A 16,618-nucleotide genomic window follows, 5' to 3' on the forward strand; every position below is an offset into this window, starting at 1 on the left:
TTAGTGATTTTTGTATAGTATACAACTATTGTTGCAATGTAATCCGCCAATACGCCAGTTCTAAAAGAATAAACTAATAAATCAATAATGACAAATGTAAAAGTAACGATAGGAATATTTTTGGTATAATCAAAATGACTCGGTTTTAGGGTTTCATGAAGAAGAAAAAATGTTAGAAAAGAAAACAAAAGGTTTGACACAGTGCTTTCTTTGTTTAAAGTATGGTCCGGTTGCGATGCCCCTACCCTTGCTCAGCACATATTGCCCGCCCGCCCTGACTCCCCCACAGTGGAGGGGGACATCCGTCGCGGCTCCCCTCTTCATCCCCACTATGAATGCTCTAAGGATACCACGGCAGACTATAGCATTTCAAAGAAACTTAAATGCGACTTTAAGCATTCGTAACATGGTAAAAAAAAACTATAGATCACTAAACGCAGTGACATTTCCAGACCAACAACATTTTAAATCGAACCAAACTCAGAAAGAATTTTTTAGAATAAAAATCATCATTTCATTATTTCATTTGTAGATGTTGTTGGGCCGACGCTGATGGTTTGTGAATTGGAGGCCCAACAAGCTTCTTGCTCTTCAACTTCACATCTTTTTCTTCACCAGAAAACACACAGCAAAAATTTCGCGGCGAAACACACAAATTTTATATTTTCGGTGTGTTCCATAATTATCAGGAAAATTAACACTGTAAAAAGTGAAATGGGAACAACCGAAGAAATTTTGACGGAGCTTCTCGGCGTTGAAATGGAGCTTCAGGATGTTCAAGGTATTTTTCCGTTATATTCTAATTAAATGTTTTTTTGCTGCTTTCATTTCACCATTTCCCCCAAAATATATCATATCCCTGTTACTGTATCAAATTTACTTAAATGTAACATCCTCCGATAATCATTTTTATCGTGCCATCAACAGTGTCTTCTGCTTATATATCAAGCATTTTTAACACTTGCTGTTTTTTGCACATGCACTATTTTTTCCCTATGTTTGTGTTTTACAATTGTCTAGAATTTTCAAATCACATAAGCTAATGTAGCTAAATACACTTCCATTTTTTTGAATTGAGTTTGTATTAGGGATATAGATGGTGATGCTAAGTTTCTAATGTTCTGCTTTCATGCTGTCTCCCAGAGCAAATAAAGGCGTTGCTCGAACAACAAGAAAATTTGCTTGAGAGGCAATCCGAACTTAAAGCTCTACTGGAACATAATGAGTTATCCAGGAGCCATGGAGGAGATGAAGCTTCTGTTTCTGTGGAGAACTGGTCTGGGCCATTTGAATGGGATTCCCAAGCTGATGATGTTAGGCTAAATGTCTTTGGCATATCTGCATATCGTGCAAATCAGCGAGAGGTGGTGAAAGCTTTCCAGATTTGATTTTGAGCTGTTTTCTTTATACAGAAAATTAAGTTGAACTTTCGATGTGATTTTGCGTTGTCTCAGTGAAGAATCCACTTGTGCTATTTTTGGATGCCTTTTTTTAGAGTTTCAGTTGATTTTAATTATATATATCCTGTATTAAATCCGTGGAAAGGCTGGTAATCTTGTTCTGCCTTAACTTAACCCATTTTCTGTGTCCATAGAGTAGATTGCTCGTTTTAAACGCTGATGAGAGTGATAGCTGCTGGTTCTTGTATTCGACTTGGGATTAAGATATGTATACACATTGCAGCGTGTTTCTTTGTCTGTTCGATATAAAATATATTCCAATTGTAGTAATTCAATGAAATGAAACAACAAATGTATCTTAACTCACGAGATGCTAGTTTGTTAAATTTATTCAGTTATTGCATGTCAAAGTTCGTGGTCTTCTCTAAACAGATCTTAAATGCAATCATGAGTCGAAGAGATGTTTTAGTGATCATGGCAGCTGGGGGAGGCAAGAGCTTGTGCTACCAACTTCCAGCAGTCCTCAGAGAAGGAGTGGCTCTTGTTGTTAGCCCTTTGCTGTCACTTATTCAGGACCAGGTTGTTTTTTTTCAATGAATATTCGAATGGCTTAAAGTTAGGGAATAGCAGTTCTGATTTTACTCATTTCTTCAGGTAATGGGTCTGGCTGCTCTGGGTATCAAAGCTTTCATGTTAACATCAACAACCAACAAGGATGATGAGAAGTTCATTTATAAAGCTCTAGAAAAGGGAGAAGGAGAGCTGAAAATATTGTACGTCACTCCAGAAAAGATATCAAAAAGCAAGCGGTTTATGTCAAAATTGGAGAAGTGCCATCATGCTGGTCGGCTCTCTCTGATTTCCATTGATGTAAGTTTATGAATGGCTGATTATTGAACTCTTCCTTGAAACAACCAATGCTGCTCTTATTCCCATGTTGACATGTTCATTTTTTCATTCATTTCCTTTTCTGTTTGGGTAGGGGGGTTGGTAGTTGAATTGATGTATATATTTCTGAGGTTAAGGAGGCAATCTTGTGTAGAGTTATCTTTTGTGCTATTTAGGATTCCTGATATCTAAGGTTTATACGTGATGTCATATTCTGGTGTTGGTAGCAAGACTTAATATTGTTGACCTGGAAATAGTACAAGTAGAACCTTGAGAGATTGAGTAACAATGAGCCACTCGGGAATTGGAAAATATTATCGATAATGCTGGACAACAGGAAGATTCCATGACCAGAAAGTATTTGAAGAATGGAATTGTGCGCTGCTCCATAATAATGGATGAGGAAACAGTATTTGGACTAGCTATCCCATATGAGAAAACTCAGTATTTGGACTTCTTGTATTGTGGTTTGGTGATCATGTGACCGTTCACTCTAATTGCAGTTTTTTTCTAGAGGGGTTTATTGTAAGGTTATTGCTTGCTGATATTTGGTGGCACAATATTTTTCTTATCACTCTCCAGGAGGCACATTGCTGTAGTCAATGGGGTCATGATTTTCGTCCAGACTACCGGAATCTTGGTATATTAAAGACTCAGTTTCCTGATGTTCCCATGGTTGCTTTGACTGTAGGTCATGTTCTTCATTTAATTGATAAATAAGTACATGGAAGGTTATTGATTGCATTTATTTAATTGCTCTGTCATTCATTTTATTTTGTTTGTAGGCCACTGCAACGAAGAAAGTACAAGAAGATCTGATTGATATGCTACATATTCCAAGATGTGTCAAGTTTGTCAGTTCAGTCAACAGGCCCAATCTCTTTTACATGGTATTGCTTTTGTTCTTGCTTCCTTTCCAGTATATTTAGGTGAATTAAATCTTGACTTACTAGCCTCTGATAATGTAAAATGATTCATAGGTACGAGATAAATCATCCCTTGCAAAGTCAGCAGTTGATGACATAGCTGAATTCATACAAACATCATATCCAAATAAAGAATCTGGGATAGTATATTGCTTTTCTCGAAAAGAGTGTGAACAGGTATACAGTATCCTTTATATCCTTTCTGGTTGGTAATGCTCCTCTGAGAAATTAAGTTTGCTTGTGACTTTCTCTAGGTTTGGTGATGATATTAATTTTTGATGGGTAGAACTGTCTCTAGGTTTTTGTACAGGATGGTTGGGGAGCGTCAGTTGGGTGATAAGGATCTGAAGTTTGACTTGGAATTATTTGATTTGCTTCTGTCTAAATCTCTTTGCCTCATATGAACTTCCAGCCTGATGTAGTACTTATCTGGAACTAGATTCGGATCGATAATTTTCTTTGGTTACTGTCTTTTATTATTTGGCATGAAGATTGGTCACAGTAACTTCTTAGTAACGGTTGTGTTTTTCTGTATTCTACATTCTGAAGATGATATCAATAAATTAGAAGCTGTGCTCTGTGACTAGTTCAAGCATATCTAACTAGGGTTGGATAAGATGGTTGGATTTTTGTATTTTGAAAAATCAGTTTTCTTTAGTACGTCCTTTAGTTGTTGAAGTTTTTTAGTTTATTAACCATCCATAAATGATAGGTTGCAAATGAATTGCGAGAGAGGGGAATCACTGCTGATTATTACCATGCAGATATGGATGTCCATGCTCGTGAGAAAGTTCATACAAGGTACAAATTGGCAATTTGCTTCTTCATGCGCCTAGAGGGAGTGTGACACTATTAAGAATGCTTGCATGGCATTTGCATTGCATCTAAGCTGCTAGACTTAAAAAATCTTAGTATTCTTTGCCAAAATGGACGCTCTCATTTTGCTTTATCCAGTACAACAACAAGATGAATAATTGCTTCTTTACAACGTAGATGTATTATTTGAGTACCAGTCATTACTTAGGAATCTGGTATGGGAAATGAATTTGTGCTTTCGAAATTGTGAATCAGGAGTCTTTAGTGAGTTCTGGGGACATCTGGCCATACCTTTTCCCTTGGGACTTAAGTTGCTATACTCTAGTTTGGAGTTTTTCTAATGGATGGACCACTAGTGTACAACATGATGATTGTTATACAGTATTAAAGATGAATATTCCCTTTGAAGAAAAGTCCTTGCTGCACTAGGTTTTCCTATTGTTTTCAAACTTGAAATTGCACATTGCGAGCTGTTTGGGGCTGTAATGTTTGAAACTATTTCTCAATTTCTGACTAATCTGATGCTTACTTGTTCTATGATATGGTTTCCTTAACTGGTTTATCTATGTGATATGATACCATAGGTGGAGTAACAGCAAGTTACAAGTCATTGTTGGCACGGTATGGTCGATTATTTTATCACTTCAATATTTTGGTTGCAAAACAAAATAATGTGGTCTTCGATGTTGTGCAGGTGGCTTTTGGAATGGGAATCAACAAGCCAGATGGTTAGTATCTTGTGTTCAATTTGTTGTCATGCTGAAAGTTGGAGGCTCACTTGGATTATATGACTAGTCGACTATATGCTACTTTAGTAAATAAAGTGACTGTTCCTTGCATTTTGGTTAAGACTTAGAATCAGTTAGTTTAAGGAAGAGAGGTAGTTGAGGCCTTGACAAACTTTTCCTCTAAATAAAATTTTTGAAATTGTGACATATCAAAGAACTCAAGTTTCTTGCTTTCCCTTCGATGTATTGAGTGGCTAAATTTTCTTAAAACAAGTTATGTCCTTGATACATAGAGCATTGCAAATCTGTCGAAAGGAAATTTAGTTTACTGATGAGTTTTGAGTTCTCGAACAGCATAAATATGGCAATTCAAATTATGTAATGATTAACTAAAAAGCTGGTTGTAGTCAGGTTCGTTGTTCATCACAGCCTAAGCAAATCAATGGAGACATATTACCAGGTTTGTGTTGAGTGAATTTAGTTTTGCCTTTGTGGTCGTCATATTTATTGTTTATCGTATTACTGGAAAGCCTAATTTTCTCTTACCAAAGGAGAGTGGTCGAGCAGGAAGAGATGGGCTTGCTTCTGAGTGCTTGCTATACTTTAGACCAGCTGATGTTCCTCGCCAGGTAATTTAGTTAGTGATCTGTTTTTGGCTCATATATCCACATCATTATGAATCTTATGTTAACAGTTTTTCTGCAGAGCTCAATGGTTTTCTACGAAAATGCAGGGTTGCCAAATCTGTATGACATTGTGCGATATTGTTTGGTAAACATCTTCTATCTGTAACTAATATTATAAAAGGTTGAGATTATCCTTTAAAATTATTAGCTTTCATTGCCCATCCTATGTGTTCAAATATCTATAATTCCAAAACGACAATTGGTGAAGTGCTTATTTAACAATTCTATCTTTTGTTGTATTCGTGGACATCCATCTATCTTAACTAGTTTGTAGTAAAGTGAATAGTTCCTTCAGGTGTTTTATATGAAATTATGAATAAAGGCTTCCATGGACTAACATTAGGCCCTACTTTGATTTGCTACACAACTACAGTTTTGGATTTTGATTCTTTCTCCTTAGTTGTCTTTGTATATCAAGGTCTTAATATGACTAGCTTATCTGCTTTCTGGAAATTTGCAATTGTAGTTTCAGCTTTCATCTCTTTTCTACAGTCTAAACAGCAATGTCGGCGGGGAGCTATCTTTAAGCATTTTGCGGAGCCTTTACGAGATTGCAATGGTACAACTTAGTGCTAGCTGTTGCTATTTTAATCAATTGCTTTTTCCCTCAGAACTACCCATCTAAGTTTCTATTCTCTTTTCTCAGGGATGTGTGATAATTGTGCCTCCAACAATGAGTTCAAGGAGCTGGATGTATCTGGTAACTTCATATGATTTTATGACTAAAAAGCTCTTACTTCCTGATTTATTAGTTTATGTAACTTAGTTTAAATGTGGACAGTTATCAAATTATATGGAATGGAAGAAAACTGAATTCCCCTCTTCCACTTTGGGTTATGGTTAATCTATTTGATTTGACTGGTCAAACATGCCTCATGTCAACATTGGCCATATGTCATTAAGTTATATCTGAATAAATATGTAAAAATGCAGATCATGCAAAATTTGTAGTATCAATGTTGCAAGAAATACTAGAGAAAGACCAAAGGGCAACAATGTTGCAATTAGTTGACAAGATGAAGATCAGAAACAAGGATATGGGTATGTTCCTTCTCATGGTGCAATTCCAAATATGAGTTGCCCTCATATCTTTGACCACTACAAACTTGCTAAAATTGGCTCTCTTGTTCTCAATTTTGGATGCTAATAAATTTTGACTGAATATTGATTGATCCATCCAAGCAACACACTTTTCTTTGATCTTTTGACCGTTATAAACATCTTCAGAGGATGATTTGTGCACACATATATACAAGTATTGAAATCTTTGAAATTATACATTTGTCCCGTGGAAGGTGAAATGCAAGTTTGATTGCCCTGTAACTTGATTGATGCCAAAGTTCACAAATTTACCCCACTCAGAATTTCTTGGAATCCATGCAGATCCCGTGCTAAAAAAGGAGCAAATGGAACAATTAATAGTTCAACTTGTAGTGGATCGTGTTTTGGTATGATTTCGAGATCCAGTTCTCTTTTTCTGTAATTAGCATTTTCTACACCTAAGAATAGCCTTTGATATTTGATCTTCAATACATTTTTATCATTTTCTCTGAACTGTTCAAAACTAAAACATCAGAGAGGGTCTGCAACTGTGTCCTTCTGTTGTGATCTTTAACGAGTGAGTTGTCAGCAAATAATAGACTCTGAACTATGAAAGAATAAATTGGATAGTTCCTGTCATGCACTTCTTGAATTGTTTGGTCCTGAAATGAAATAAAACACTATTCAGTTACAGAAGGAATAATTTCTTTGGTTCATAGTTGTTCAGATTGTACATATTTCTCCTTGTGCGTTTCCCTTAGTAGAAGTCAATTTCAGTGAGAACTTTTATCATTTTCCTATAACACTTGCTCCTCTAGTGCAGAAAGAAGAATTCCAGCACACTCCATATACCACTAATGCGTATGTGACAGTGGGGCCTTTAGCAAAGCAAGTATTGCATGGTAAGGATGTTTAGTGCATATTTAGTTGTCTCTAAACATTAAAGCAATGTATTATATTGACTGTGCCTCAGCATGAAGCAGGCAAACCAAATCAAATACTTTGTTCTAGACAGATGCTTGATATTACAGCTACGAATCACCTTTGCATGACAAAAATTTGGTAGCACATGATGCAATTGATTTGAGCATGTTATGTATTTGTGTCACTTGCAGGGAAGAAAGCAGTCAAGCTTGAAGTTCGTTCTGGACAGAAAAGCAGTTTGACTAACTTGAAATCTAACAAACGCAGCAGATCTAGCGGACTAGAATTAAAGCTTGATGAGCTGCGAAAGGAGCTTGCTTCGCTTGATGGGGGGATTTTCCCTCACTCGGTACTATCCACTCAGCAAATTAGCGTGTTGAGTGACAAGAAACCAGAATCAATGGAAGAGGTGCGCTTGCTGAATCTTTGTTTTTATGTTACTTACATTCCATGAGGTTGTTTCTGTCTTCTGCGTGCCTGCTGCAGTTGCGCAGGTGTATTTCTGTAAACCTTGTTACGTTGCTATTCTTTGTGAAACTCAAAATGGTTGTTTGATATTTTCCATTTGCAGTTGGAGAAGATAATCGGAAAGGTGAAGGCTGAGAAATATGGTGGAAAGATTTTGGATGAAATCAAAAGTTATGAACCCAAGAAAGAGATGGATGAGGAGCCTTCTCATAAGAAAAACAAGAAGCCACTAGTTGTCATAGAAAGCAGTGAAGATGAAGCATGAAAATTTAGTTTTTATATGATGGGCTGATCATCATCAAATAATCTTGAATTGTAATTGTATTGACTGGAATCGTACGACTCTGAATCAAGTTAATTTATCTAATTTGAAAACTAAGTACTCATTGTTAGTTGTGTTTAGATAAAATCATAAAACAAAAATTAATGTATGGACCTTTTATCCATTTTGCAATTTGCGATATTTTCGATTTAGTTGTACTTGATTTGCTATCTTTTTTGTAAAAAAACAAATAGAGTTTTAAACTTGCATTATGGCAATGTTTTACAACTACCATGTTCAAATTTGAAAGATCTCATTCACAGATGACTCACCGTTTAATTTCAAGATAAGTATACAAAGAGGGAATACTTTTTTTCTTCCGCGAACTTTGTCAAAATATCAATTTTGATTCGTAACATTTAAAAATACTACCTATCTTTGAAGTCTATTAATTTTGATGTAATATAATTACTTTTTCACTATTTCAAACTTTCTTGGACAAAAACACCATCAAGCCATATACTCTAGAACATTTCAATCTATTTATTTCCTTTTCTTTATTAAAATATTTTAATTTATCTCTCTATTTATCCCATTTCTTCTAATAAAAGGGCAAAAAAAAATTTAAGAGAAAAAAAAAATATTTAGTAAAGAAAAGAGAATAAATAAATTGAAATAACATTAATGTGCTCCAGGGTATTTGCGTCCAAACCAATTTGAAATAGTAAAAAAAATAACTTAAACTATATTATATTGAAGTAATAGACATGAAATTTTTTTTAATGTTACACACTGAAATTGATACATTAGCAAAGTTCGTGGATAAAAAAAAATGTTCCCTAATATATAAATAATAAAAAGTTTCTACTCTCTTCTTTCTGCAATTCTTTCTGCAATAGTGAAGGCGTTTATCATCACGTCGAAGTGGTCCTTTTCCGTCAAAATTAACGGTCAACGCCTAATTAATGATTTTTTAAACTTAATTAATATACTAATGCATAATTAATTAAACAAAATTAAATACTCCCTCCGTCCCATAGTAGATGTCACACTTAGGAGATAGCACGGAATTTTAGGAGATGTTATTTTGTATGTTAAGTGATGAGAGAAAATATAACTGATATGAGATGAAACTTTTTCTAAAAGAGAAAATGTGACATTTGTTGTGAGATAAAATAAAAAGGAAAGTGCATCTATTATGGGACGGGGGGAGTATAAAATTAATAAAATGCTAAGGAATTTCAAAATCGACTAATTCTCTCACTTTTTCCTTCTCTTTCATCTCTCCTTCGTTCTTCCTAAATCAGAATCTCTCTCTTTTTCTCTCTGGTGCTCAACGTCGTCGCGTTTTTCTCTCGGCTGACAACGAGCAGACAGAGGCGACGGAAGTGAAACCATCTTCCAGCAACAGCGACCGCATCAATAGAGATAATAATGTCGGAACGCCGAGAAAGAAAATTGAGAGAGATGAGGAGGACCGAAATAAATAGGGTAGATGGCGACAGCAATGGTGGACGTCGACGGTTTTGATCTCGGACAGCAGTAATGCGGAGAAACACACAATGACAACGATTTGTGGAGGAGCGAGCAAAGAAAGAAAGACGGGACGACGTTGAGCACCGGAAAGAAGAAGAGTGAGATTCCGATTTAGAATGAACGAAGGAGAGATAGAAGAGAAGGGGAAAAAAAGAGGGAGAAATAGTCAGTTTTGAAATTTCTTAGCATTTTATTAATTTTATATTTAATTTTATTTAATTAATTATGCATTAATATATTAATTAAGTTTAAAAAATCATTAATTAGGCGTTGACAGTTAGTTTTTGACGGAAAATGACCACTTCGACAACTATTTCAAATGTTTAGGACCACTGTGATAACGATTTCAAATGTTTTGGACCCGATTTTCAAAAAGTGAATGTTTTAAACCAAACTCATATAATGACTATAGGTTTAGAACCAATTTTGACCTTTACTCGTAATTTTAAAATGTTAATCTTATTTCTTAAATTATTACAGCAAGTTAATTAGATTATATATTTATTTATTTTAAATTAGTATTACAAAAATGGATTTCGTATAAATCAGAGTTTAATACTGACTACATTATCTGCCTCCACGTTGTCACCAATAAAACATTTTGGGGGGAAAATACCTAAACTAGGGCTTTTTTCTACCGGCGAAATTCACTCAGGCAATATGGCGGGGATCCAAAGAGGCGGCGGCTCCCGGCGCCCGGCAATGGAAGACGATTCCAAGCTCGTCTTCGAGACTTCGAAAGGCGTTGAGCCTATTTTGAGCTTCGACGAGATGGGTATAAAGGAAGATCTCCTCAGAGGAATCTACAACTACGGCTTCGAAAAGCCTTCCGCTATTCAGCAGCGCGCGCTTGTGCCGATCATCTCCGGTCGTGACGTCATTGCTCAGGCGCAGTCCGGCACCGGCAAGACTTCCATGATCGCGCTCTCTGTTTGCCAGATTGTCGATACCAAGTCTTCAGAGTACGTTCCCTGCTTTTTGATTAAAAATTGATATGGTTTTGAATTGAGATGGTTATAGCTTCTTGATCCGTGCGTCAATTGAAACTGCATTATGATAAACAGCGTAGTTCAATTGGCGTTTCTTAAATGCGATTATCTGTTAATGTTGTTTTTGCCCTTGAAAATCAGAGTTCAAGCGTTGATATTATCACCTACGCGGGAGTTAGCTTCCCAGACAGAGAAAGTGATATTGGCGATTGGTGACTATATAAATGTGCAAGCTCATGCTTGTGTTGGAGGGAAAAGTGTTGGCGAAGATATTAGAAAACTAGAGCATGGAGTTCAAGTGGTGTCGGGCACTCCTGGCAGAGTTTGTGATATGATCAAGAGGAGAACACTACGCACTCGAGCAATCAAATTATTAATCTTGGTGTGTTATTTTTTGTGCTAATTCAATTTCCATGACATGATATTGTAATGGCTCTTACAACATTTGCTCTCTCTTTAATATCTCCAGGATGAGTCTGATGAAATGCTGAGCAGAGGGTTTAAGGATCAGATTTATGATGTCTACAGATATCTTCCACCAGATCTTCAGGTGATCTCTATGTGCATGTGTGTATTTAAATTCATTTTTACAAGTTTGGGCTCCACATGCTATGCAGTCAATTGTTAGCAAAAAATATATTCAGCGATTTATCTTCTGTTCTATTGTAGATTTATTTAGACGTAGTAGTAGAATATTTTAATTAAGGAATAGTGTAGTTGGTTTGCTACAGCCACAAGCATATTTGATTTCATTCTGTAATGGTAGTTCTTTTTTAATAAACTTTGGACTGAAGACCACCTTTAGCTGATTTGTACAAAGATCTCTCTTCAGTCTTCATGGGTTCATCATTTTTCCTTTTCCTGTTCCTTTGTATTACTAATTTGTGGTTTATCATGTTGTGTGGCTAATGCTCATGTGAATATTGGATGTTGTATGTTTCTTAAATAGTACCTTGATTTATTGCAATTGGTGCTGTAGGTGGTGTTAATTTCTGCTACCCTCCCAAATGAAATATTGGAGATCACAAGCAAATTCATGACTGACCCAGTTCGTATCCTTGTAAAGCGTGATGAATTGACTCTTGAGGTACATTTGCTTCTATTTTACTATTACGGGCATCTGTATTTTTTCGTAACTTTTACTTTTGTTGTTTGATTCTCCATGACCCATGTTTTGTTTATGACAGGGCATTAAACAATTCTTTGTCGCCGTAGAAAGAGAAGAGTGGAAATTTGATACTCTATGTGATTTATATGATACCCTTACAATCACTCAGGCTGTTATCTTCTGTAACACCAAACGGAAGGTAATTTGTCATTCACATTCTCATTACATAATGTTAGAGTATGGAAGTGTTTGCTATTCTGTTAGTAAATTGTTGTTTTGATTTCCCTGCATTCTAGAATCCATTGAAACTTCCTCAATTACCTTAATGTTAATTCCAATTCTTCAGTTACCTTCCCTTTCTTTGAATGGTGATGAGTACTATCAGACATTTTTCCTAATGCTTATTAAATAGCTCACTTTGTTCTTCCCTTTCTAATTACTACACTATTTATGCAAATTGTTTTCCCCTTGTTTTTGACAGGTGGATTGGTTAACAGCAAAAATGCGTGAGAATAACTTTACTGTCTCATCTATGCACGGAGATATGCCACAAAAGGAGCGTGATGCAATTATGGGAGAGTTTAGGTCTGGCCAGACTCGGGTTCTTATCACAACAGATGTATGGGCAAGGGGATTGGATGTCCAACAGGTAACCATATCTTTAATGAGAAGTTTCTCATCCAATCTTCTTAATTTGCTTTTCTCTTGCAATATCCAGTCCACCAAATCTTAATTTCACAGCGTCTGACTGATCTACTTAGTGTCAGCTCTATTGTTACTATATAACGGGACTTGTAGGCTATGAACATTCTCTGTTTACTAAGGCAGTAGTGAGTTCGTCATATTTGTATGTTCAGGGTTCCACATTAGAAGTTATGTTATTTTGGATTTCTAGGTTGGTATATTCTATTCAGAGCTATTATTCTTAACTTGAAAACCTTTGCCATTCTATGATTGATGATGCAACCAGTCTAAATCTTCAATCTTTTATTGGTTTTAAGGATCTGTTACTTATCTCACATCTGTGTTGTCTATAAAACAGAAAGTTTGATAAATTTGTTTTCATTTAACAGGTATCTTTGGTGATAAATTATGATCTTCCTAACAACCGTGAGCTGTACATTCACCGCATTGGGCGATCTGGGCGTTTTGGAAGAAAGGTGAAAAGAAAATGCTTTCGATCAACTTGGCTTGAATTTTAGAGCGTTTATCTAAATCAATTGCCTGTGCTGTTGCAATCGTACTAACATATGTGGTTTGTTTGTTCAGGGTGTTGCCATAAATTTTGTCAAAAGTGATGATATCAAAATCCTAAGAGATATTGAACAGTACTACAGTACACAGATCGACGAGATGCCAATGAACGTGGCTGATTTAATTTAGCTGGCTGGTTGTGGGTGCAGCTCATTGGCTCAGCAAAAAGTTGGACGTGCACTATGCTGGTTTTCGTTTTTCAGCGTCGTGTGATTGAGTGGAATTGCTATATACGTGGTGTGTTATTCTGAGTGCTATTTTGTTTCGAGTCCAGCTTTGTTCGTCACATGTAGATCCTCAACTGGAATTGGTTATTAGTATTGCCTTCGTGAATGCTGCTTCTTTCTTTTCATGTGTTGTCTCAGTTCTAATTGCAAAAATGAATGCAAAAGTTACTTAACCGAATTGGAATGATTGAACACAGTCAGTTAGATATGATTAGTTATCTCAAAACGTTAGTGTAACGAAATCTAAGAATACAAAAGGTAGCCAAAGGATTCCCAAATGGTTGGCTCCTATCTCATTTCAAATATCAATTCACCTAGTTAGAAAGCTTCCCATTCACATCATAATAAAATTTGAGCATCCCCCTCTACCCTTGGGCACCACAAGAATGAATTTGTGCCATGTACTTCCATTTTACATTGTAGTAGTAGTTAAAGTAATGGGAAGCTAATACTGCCGACGCCGACAATCCTGACATAAAGTGAGTGTACAACTATTAATAGACATTTTGCATAAACCATTAAACAACTGAAGCAAGTAACAAGGAAAAAAGATATAGACTAACAAGTGTTTTGTTGTTGAGTTACTGGTTACATAAGAGAATAGGCTTAATGAGATTCAGGGGGATAGGAGGATGTCATAATGGTACAAGGTCGAAAATTCAGGAGCTGGATGAGGACTCATACATTAAAATCACAAAGAAGATGAGATGGGAAGGCCTGAAAACCCCTTAATACAGTCACACTTCTTAAATGGCACCATTGGAGATCCCATATCATTACTTGAGGCCACAGGAGCCATCACCAAAGCATCAAGCCCTTTCAGTGGTGCAAGAGGCCGAGCCTCCAGAAGGTGGAAGGACCCCTCCCTGCATCCACTGGCAAGCCAGTTTTCATTTAGGATTGGACTTCACGTCTTCACCTAAGCATTTCACTGAACAGATCCCAAATGAGCTAACAATACTAAGCAGTTTTATCCCAAGTGTATTTAGATGACAAGCTCCCAACTTAAACCAGCTTAGACAGTATAATTTTGAAACAATATGTCAAGTCATAGTAAAAAGAGATTCTCCATAGTTAAGACATAAATATTGCATCTACAACAATAATAGCAAAAGAGTTGACAGATTTGAAGTTCTACATACAATAAAACAGTGATAAGGGTGGGCTTTAGTTATACCTTACACCAGCAAGGCTAACAATAAGGAAGTCTGTGCTTAATAACCAATATCGCTTGGATCTCCTGTGTACTCGGCAACCTGCTCAAGCTTCACATTCAGCAGCTCATGAGTATCAGCATCCCTAACCAGACCAGTCTCTTTTTCTGAATCCCGTTCTAGCAGAGTACCATACACACCCTTGTGCCTACCACACAAAACAAGGACGGGTCCTCCGCGCTTTGGTAGAGCAGTCTCTAGTAAATCCTGATCCACCCCTTGTACCAACTCCTTGCTCTCATCAACCGATATGTCACAAACCCCCGGCCCCACAACATCCATCACAACCCCTTTCTTCAAGTATAATCTCCCACCCTTCAATTCCTGACTAACAATCCTTACCCTGATATGATTCCTCAACCAATCCACTCTCTCATTCCTTGCCTTCACCTTCTGTTCCCCACTCTTCCTATCATTTTTATCTCTACGCATATCACTCTCTTTAACCCTCAATTCCTTCAATTTTCTAATACACTTCTCCTCCCCCGCCGATCCCACCTCCACCACATCCCTACTCCGAACTTTCACCTTTTCATTGCTCTTTGACATCCTCACAACTAATAGCTCTCCACCATTTCTCACCTCCAAGATTCTACCTTTCATACCCATCTCTCTCCCATTTACTATCATAACTTCCTTTTCTTTAACAAACCCTTTCGTATCCTTCTCTTTCACCCCTTTCATCTTCTCCGCCTTCCCATTGGCCGTCACAGGATTCGCACCGGCATTACCATTGGTGCTAATCTGTTTCTCCGGCACCGGAAGCTCATCAGTGAAACCTAATCCCCCTCTATCTCTCTTCCTCGTAACCTCAGCAACCTTCACATCCTCCTTCGCATTGCGGCCAATCCCTCTACCCTCTTTCCAACCGTACCCCGATAGCAACGCTGCACCAAACCCCTCTACCGGAACGTCTTCGAATTCATCCAGCCCCGGACCATCCGGTAAGTTCCCCAAATCCTCCCTTAGCCTCCTTAACTCCATATCCGAAATCGTTTCATAACTACCATTAGGAGCAACACTCACAGCGGCCGAGGGTTCCCGGAGATTTAGGCCATAGCCCGTGGAAGTATCGGTGGGTTCGGGATTAGAGCCAGGATCCAGCTCGAATTGCACAGCCGCATCCTCGCCGTTCGGTTTGGAGATCGGCGGGAGAGTGTGGAGGTTTTTGAGCTTTTTATTAGGGCGCCACGCGTTGGGGATTGGAGCAATCGGTTTGATTTTGGATTCCTCCGCCGGCGGGGGCTCGTCGGAGCGGAATTCACTGACGTAATTGACGGAGGGAGAGGCGGCCGCCGCATTGGAAGGCTTTTTCAGTCGATTGGATTGGGATTTGGCGTTGATGGAGAAGGAAAAACTCATCGTGGATTTTGAAGAAAAACCCTTCAATCAAACCCAGCAAGCTCAATCAACTGACTTTCGAATTGTGATGTATCGAGGAGTGTGAAGGGGATTGGTGGAGATCGAAATTTGGGTTTCGGAGTTGAGCAAAGATCCTTTGAAGTTTGAAGGAATTTAGAAAAGAGTAATGGTGGATTTTCCGTTTAAGAAGAAGAAAGATGAATGAAATTAGGAAATTAGGGCTTTTCATTTTTTCCTTATTTTGTTTTCTTTATTTGGGCCGAAATTATTGTTACCTTTGCCGAAATCATTGTTTCCTTACTTTGTTTTCCTTATTTGGGCCCAAACTTTAATAAACTATGTTTCCTTATTTCAGCCCGAATAAGTTACTAGAAGTTTTTTACTCTCTCCGTTCTATAAAAATATGTACACTTTCCATTTTTATCATTCTTATAAAAATATCGACATTTTCATTTATGTAAAGTTGTCTCCAACTCTTTACCCACATACATCAGTTTATGTACAACTTATATCACTATAACTCACCATTACAACTCATTAACACCAATAATAATGTGGATCCCGCTACCCACTAAAACTACTTTAACTACCATTCATCTCATATTTCTTATTTTGCGAATTGTATATTAATTCTTGTGTCATTTTATGGGACGGAGGGCGTATTAAAATAGTACTGGTAATACTTTAAAATGTATTGAAATGTTAATATTTTATTTTTAGTTTATAAATAATACTCCTAACATATTCTTTTCTGTTAAACTATTTATTGGTTCAATATTAGTTACACTT

The 16,618-nt window shown here is 37.0% G+C and overlaps 3 protein-coding genes across 10 annotated transcripts; 2 read left to right on the top strand and 1 right to left on the bottom strand.

Annotated features, from left to right (window-relative positions):
• The first annotated feature begins 574 nt into the window (after window positions 1–574).
• Window positions 575–8,269, top strand: RECQL2 (RECQ helicase L2). Of its 6 annotated transcripts, none has more exons than XM_048110894.2 (21): window positions 591–781; window positions 1,144–1,364; window positions 1,833–1,979; window positions 2,055–2,270; window positions 2,871–2,975; window positions 3,074–3,178; window positions 3,269–3,391; window positions 3,927–4,015; window positions 4,615–4,651; window positions 4,725–4,758; window positions 5,166–5,218; window positions 5,310–5,387; window positions 5,453–5,529; window positions 5,937–6,003; window positions 6,091–6,144; window positions 6,226–6,283; window positions 6,378–6,485; window positions 6,828–6,892; window positions 7,309–7,387; window positions 7,601–7,818; window positions 7,981–8,269. In XM_048110894.2, the coding sequence occupies exons 1-21, from the start codon at window positions 715–717 to the stop codon at window positions 8,140–8,142; spliced, it is 2,163 nt and encodes a 720-aa protein (XP_047966851.2). In that variant the 5' UTR covers window positions 591–714; the 3' UTR covers window positions 8,143–8,269. The 6 variants fall into 6 exon arrangements, with proteins under 6 accessions (XP_047966856.2, XP_047966851.2, XP_047966852.2 ...); XM_048110895.2 differs by having other exon boundaries at window positions 593–781; window positions 5,326–5,387; window positions 5,464–5,529; XM_089068392.1 differs by lacking the exon at window positions 591–781 and adding an exon at window positions 814–886.
• Window positions 8,270–10,254: 1,985 nt separating this feature from the next.
• LOC125211191 (eukaryotic initiation factor 4A-3) lies at window positions 10,255–13,378 on the top strand. Its single transcript, XM_048110903.2, has 8 exons — window positions 10,255–10,637; window positions 10,806–11,046; window positions 11,134–11,214; window positions 11,644–11,751; window positions 11,852–11,971; window positions 12,254–12,421; window positions 12,846–12,932; window positions 13,042–13,378. Exons 1-8 carry the CDS (start codon window positions 10,336–10,338, stop codon window positions 13,153–13,155), a joined length of 1,221 nt encoding a protein of 406 aa, XP_047966860.1. The 5' UTR covers window positions 10,255–10,335; the 3' UTR covers window positions 13,156–13,378.
• A 119-nt stretch (window positions 13,379–13,497) lies between these two features.
• Window positions 13,498–16,024, bottom strand: LOC125211190 (protein MOS2-like). 3 transcript variants are annotated; one of them, XM_048110902.2, is made up of 2 exons: window positions 14,431–16,024; window positions 13,498–13,722 (listed from the first exon to the last, which is right to left on the bottom strand). In XM_048110902.2, exon 1 carries the CDS (start codon window positions 15,827–15,829, stop codon window positions 14,468–14,470), a length of 1,362 nt encoding a protein of 453 aa, XP_047966859.2. In that variant the 5' UTR covers window positions 15,830–16,024; the 3' UTR covers window positions 13,498–13,722; window positions 14,431–14,467. The 3 variants fall into 3 exon arrangements, with proteins under 3 accessions (XP_047966859.2, XP_047966858.2, XP_047966857.2); XM_048110901.2 differs by lacking the exon at window positions 13,498–13,722 and adding an exon at window positions 13,790–14,128; XM_048110900.2 differs by lacking the exon at window positions 13,498–13,722 and adding an exon at window positions 13,790–14,184 and having other exon boundaries at window positions 14,431–16,023.
• Window positions 16,025–16,618: the final 594 nt, after the last annotated feature.

This window comes from Salvia hispanica, chromosome 3 (assembly GCF_029641045.1).
Source record: "Salvia hispanica isolate PSC_SH4W2 chromosome 3, Shi_PSC_v1, whole genome shotgun sequence".
Taxonomy (NCBI): domain Eukaryota; kingdom Viridiplantae; phylum Streptophyta; class Magnoliopsida; order Lamiales; family Lamiaceae; genus Salvia; species Salvia hispanica.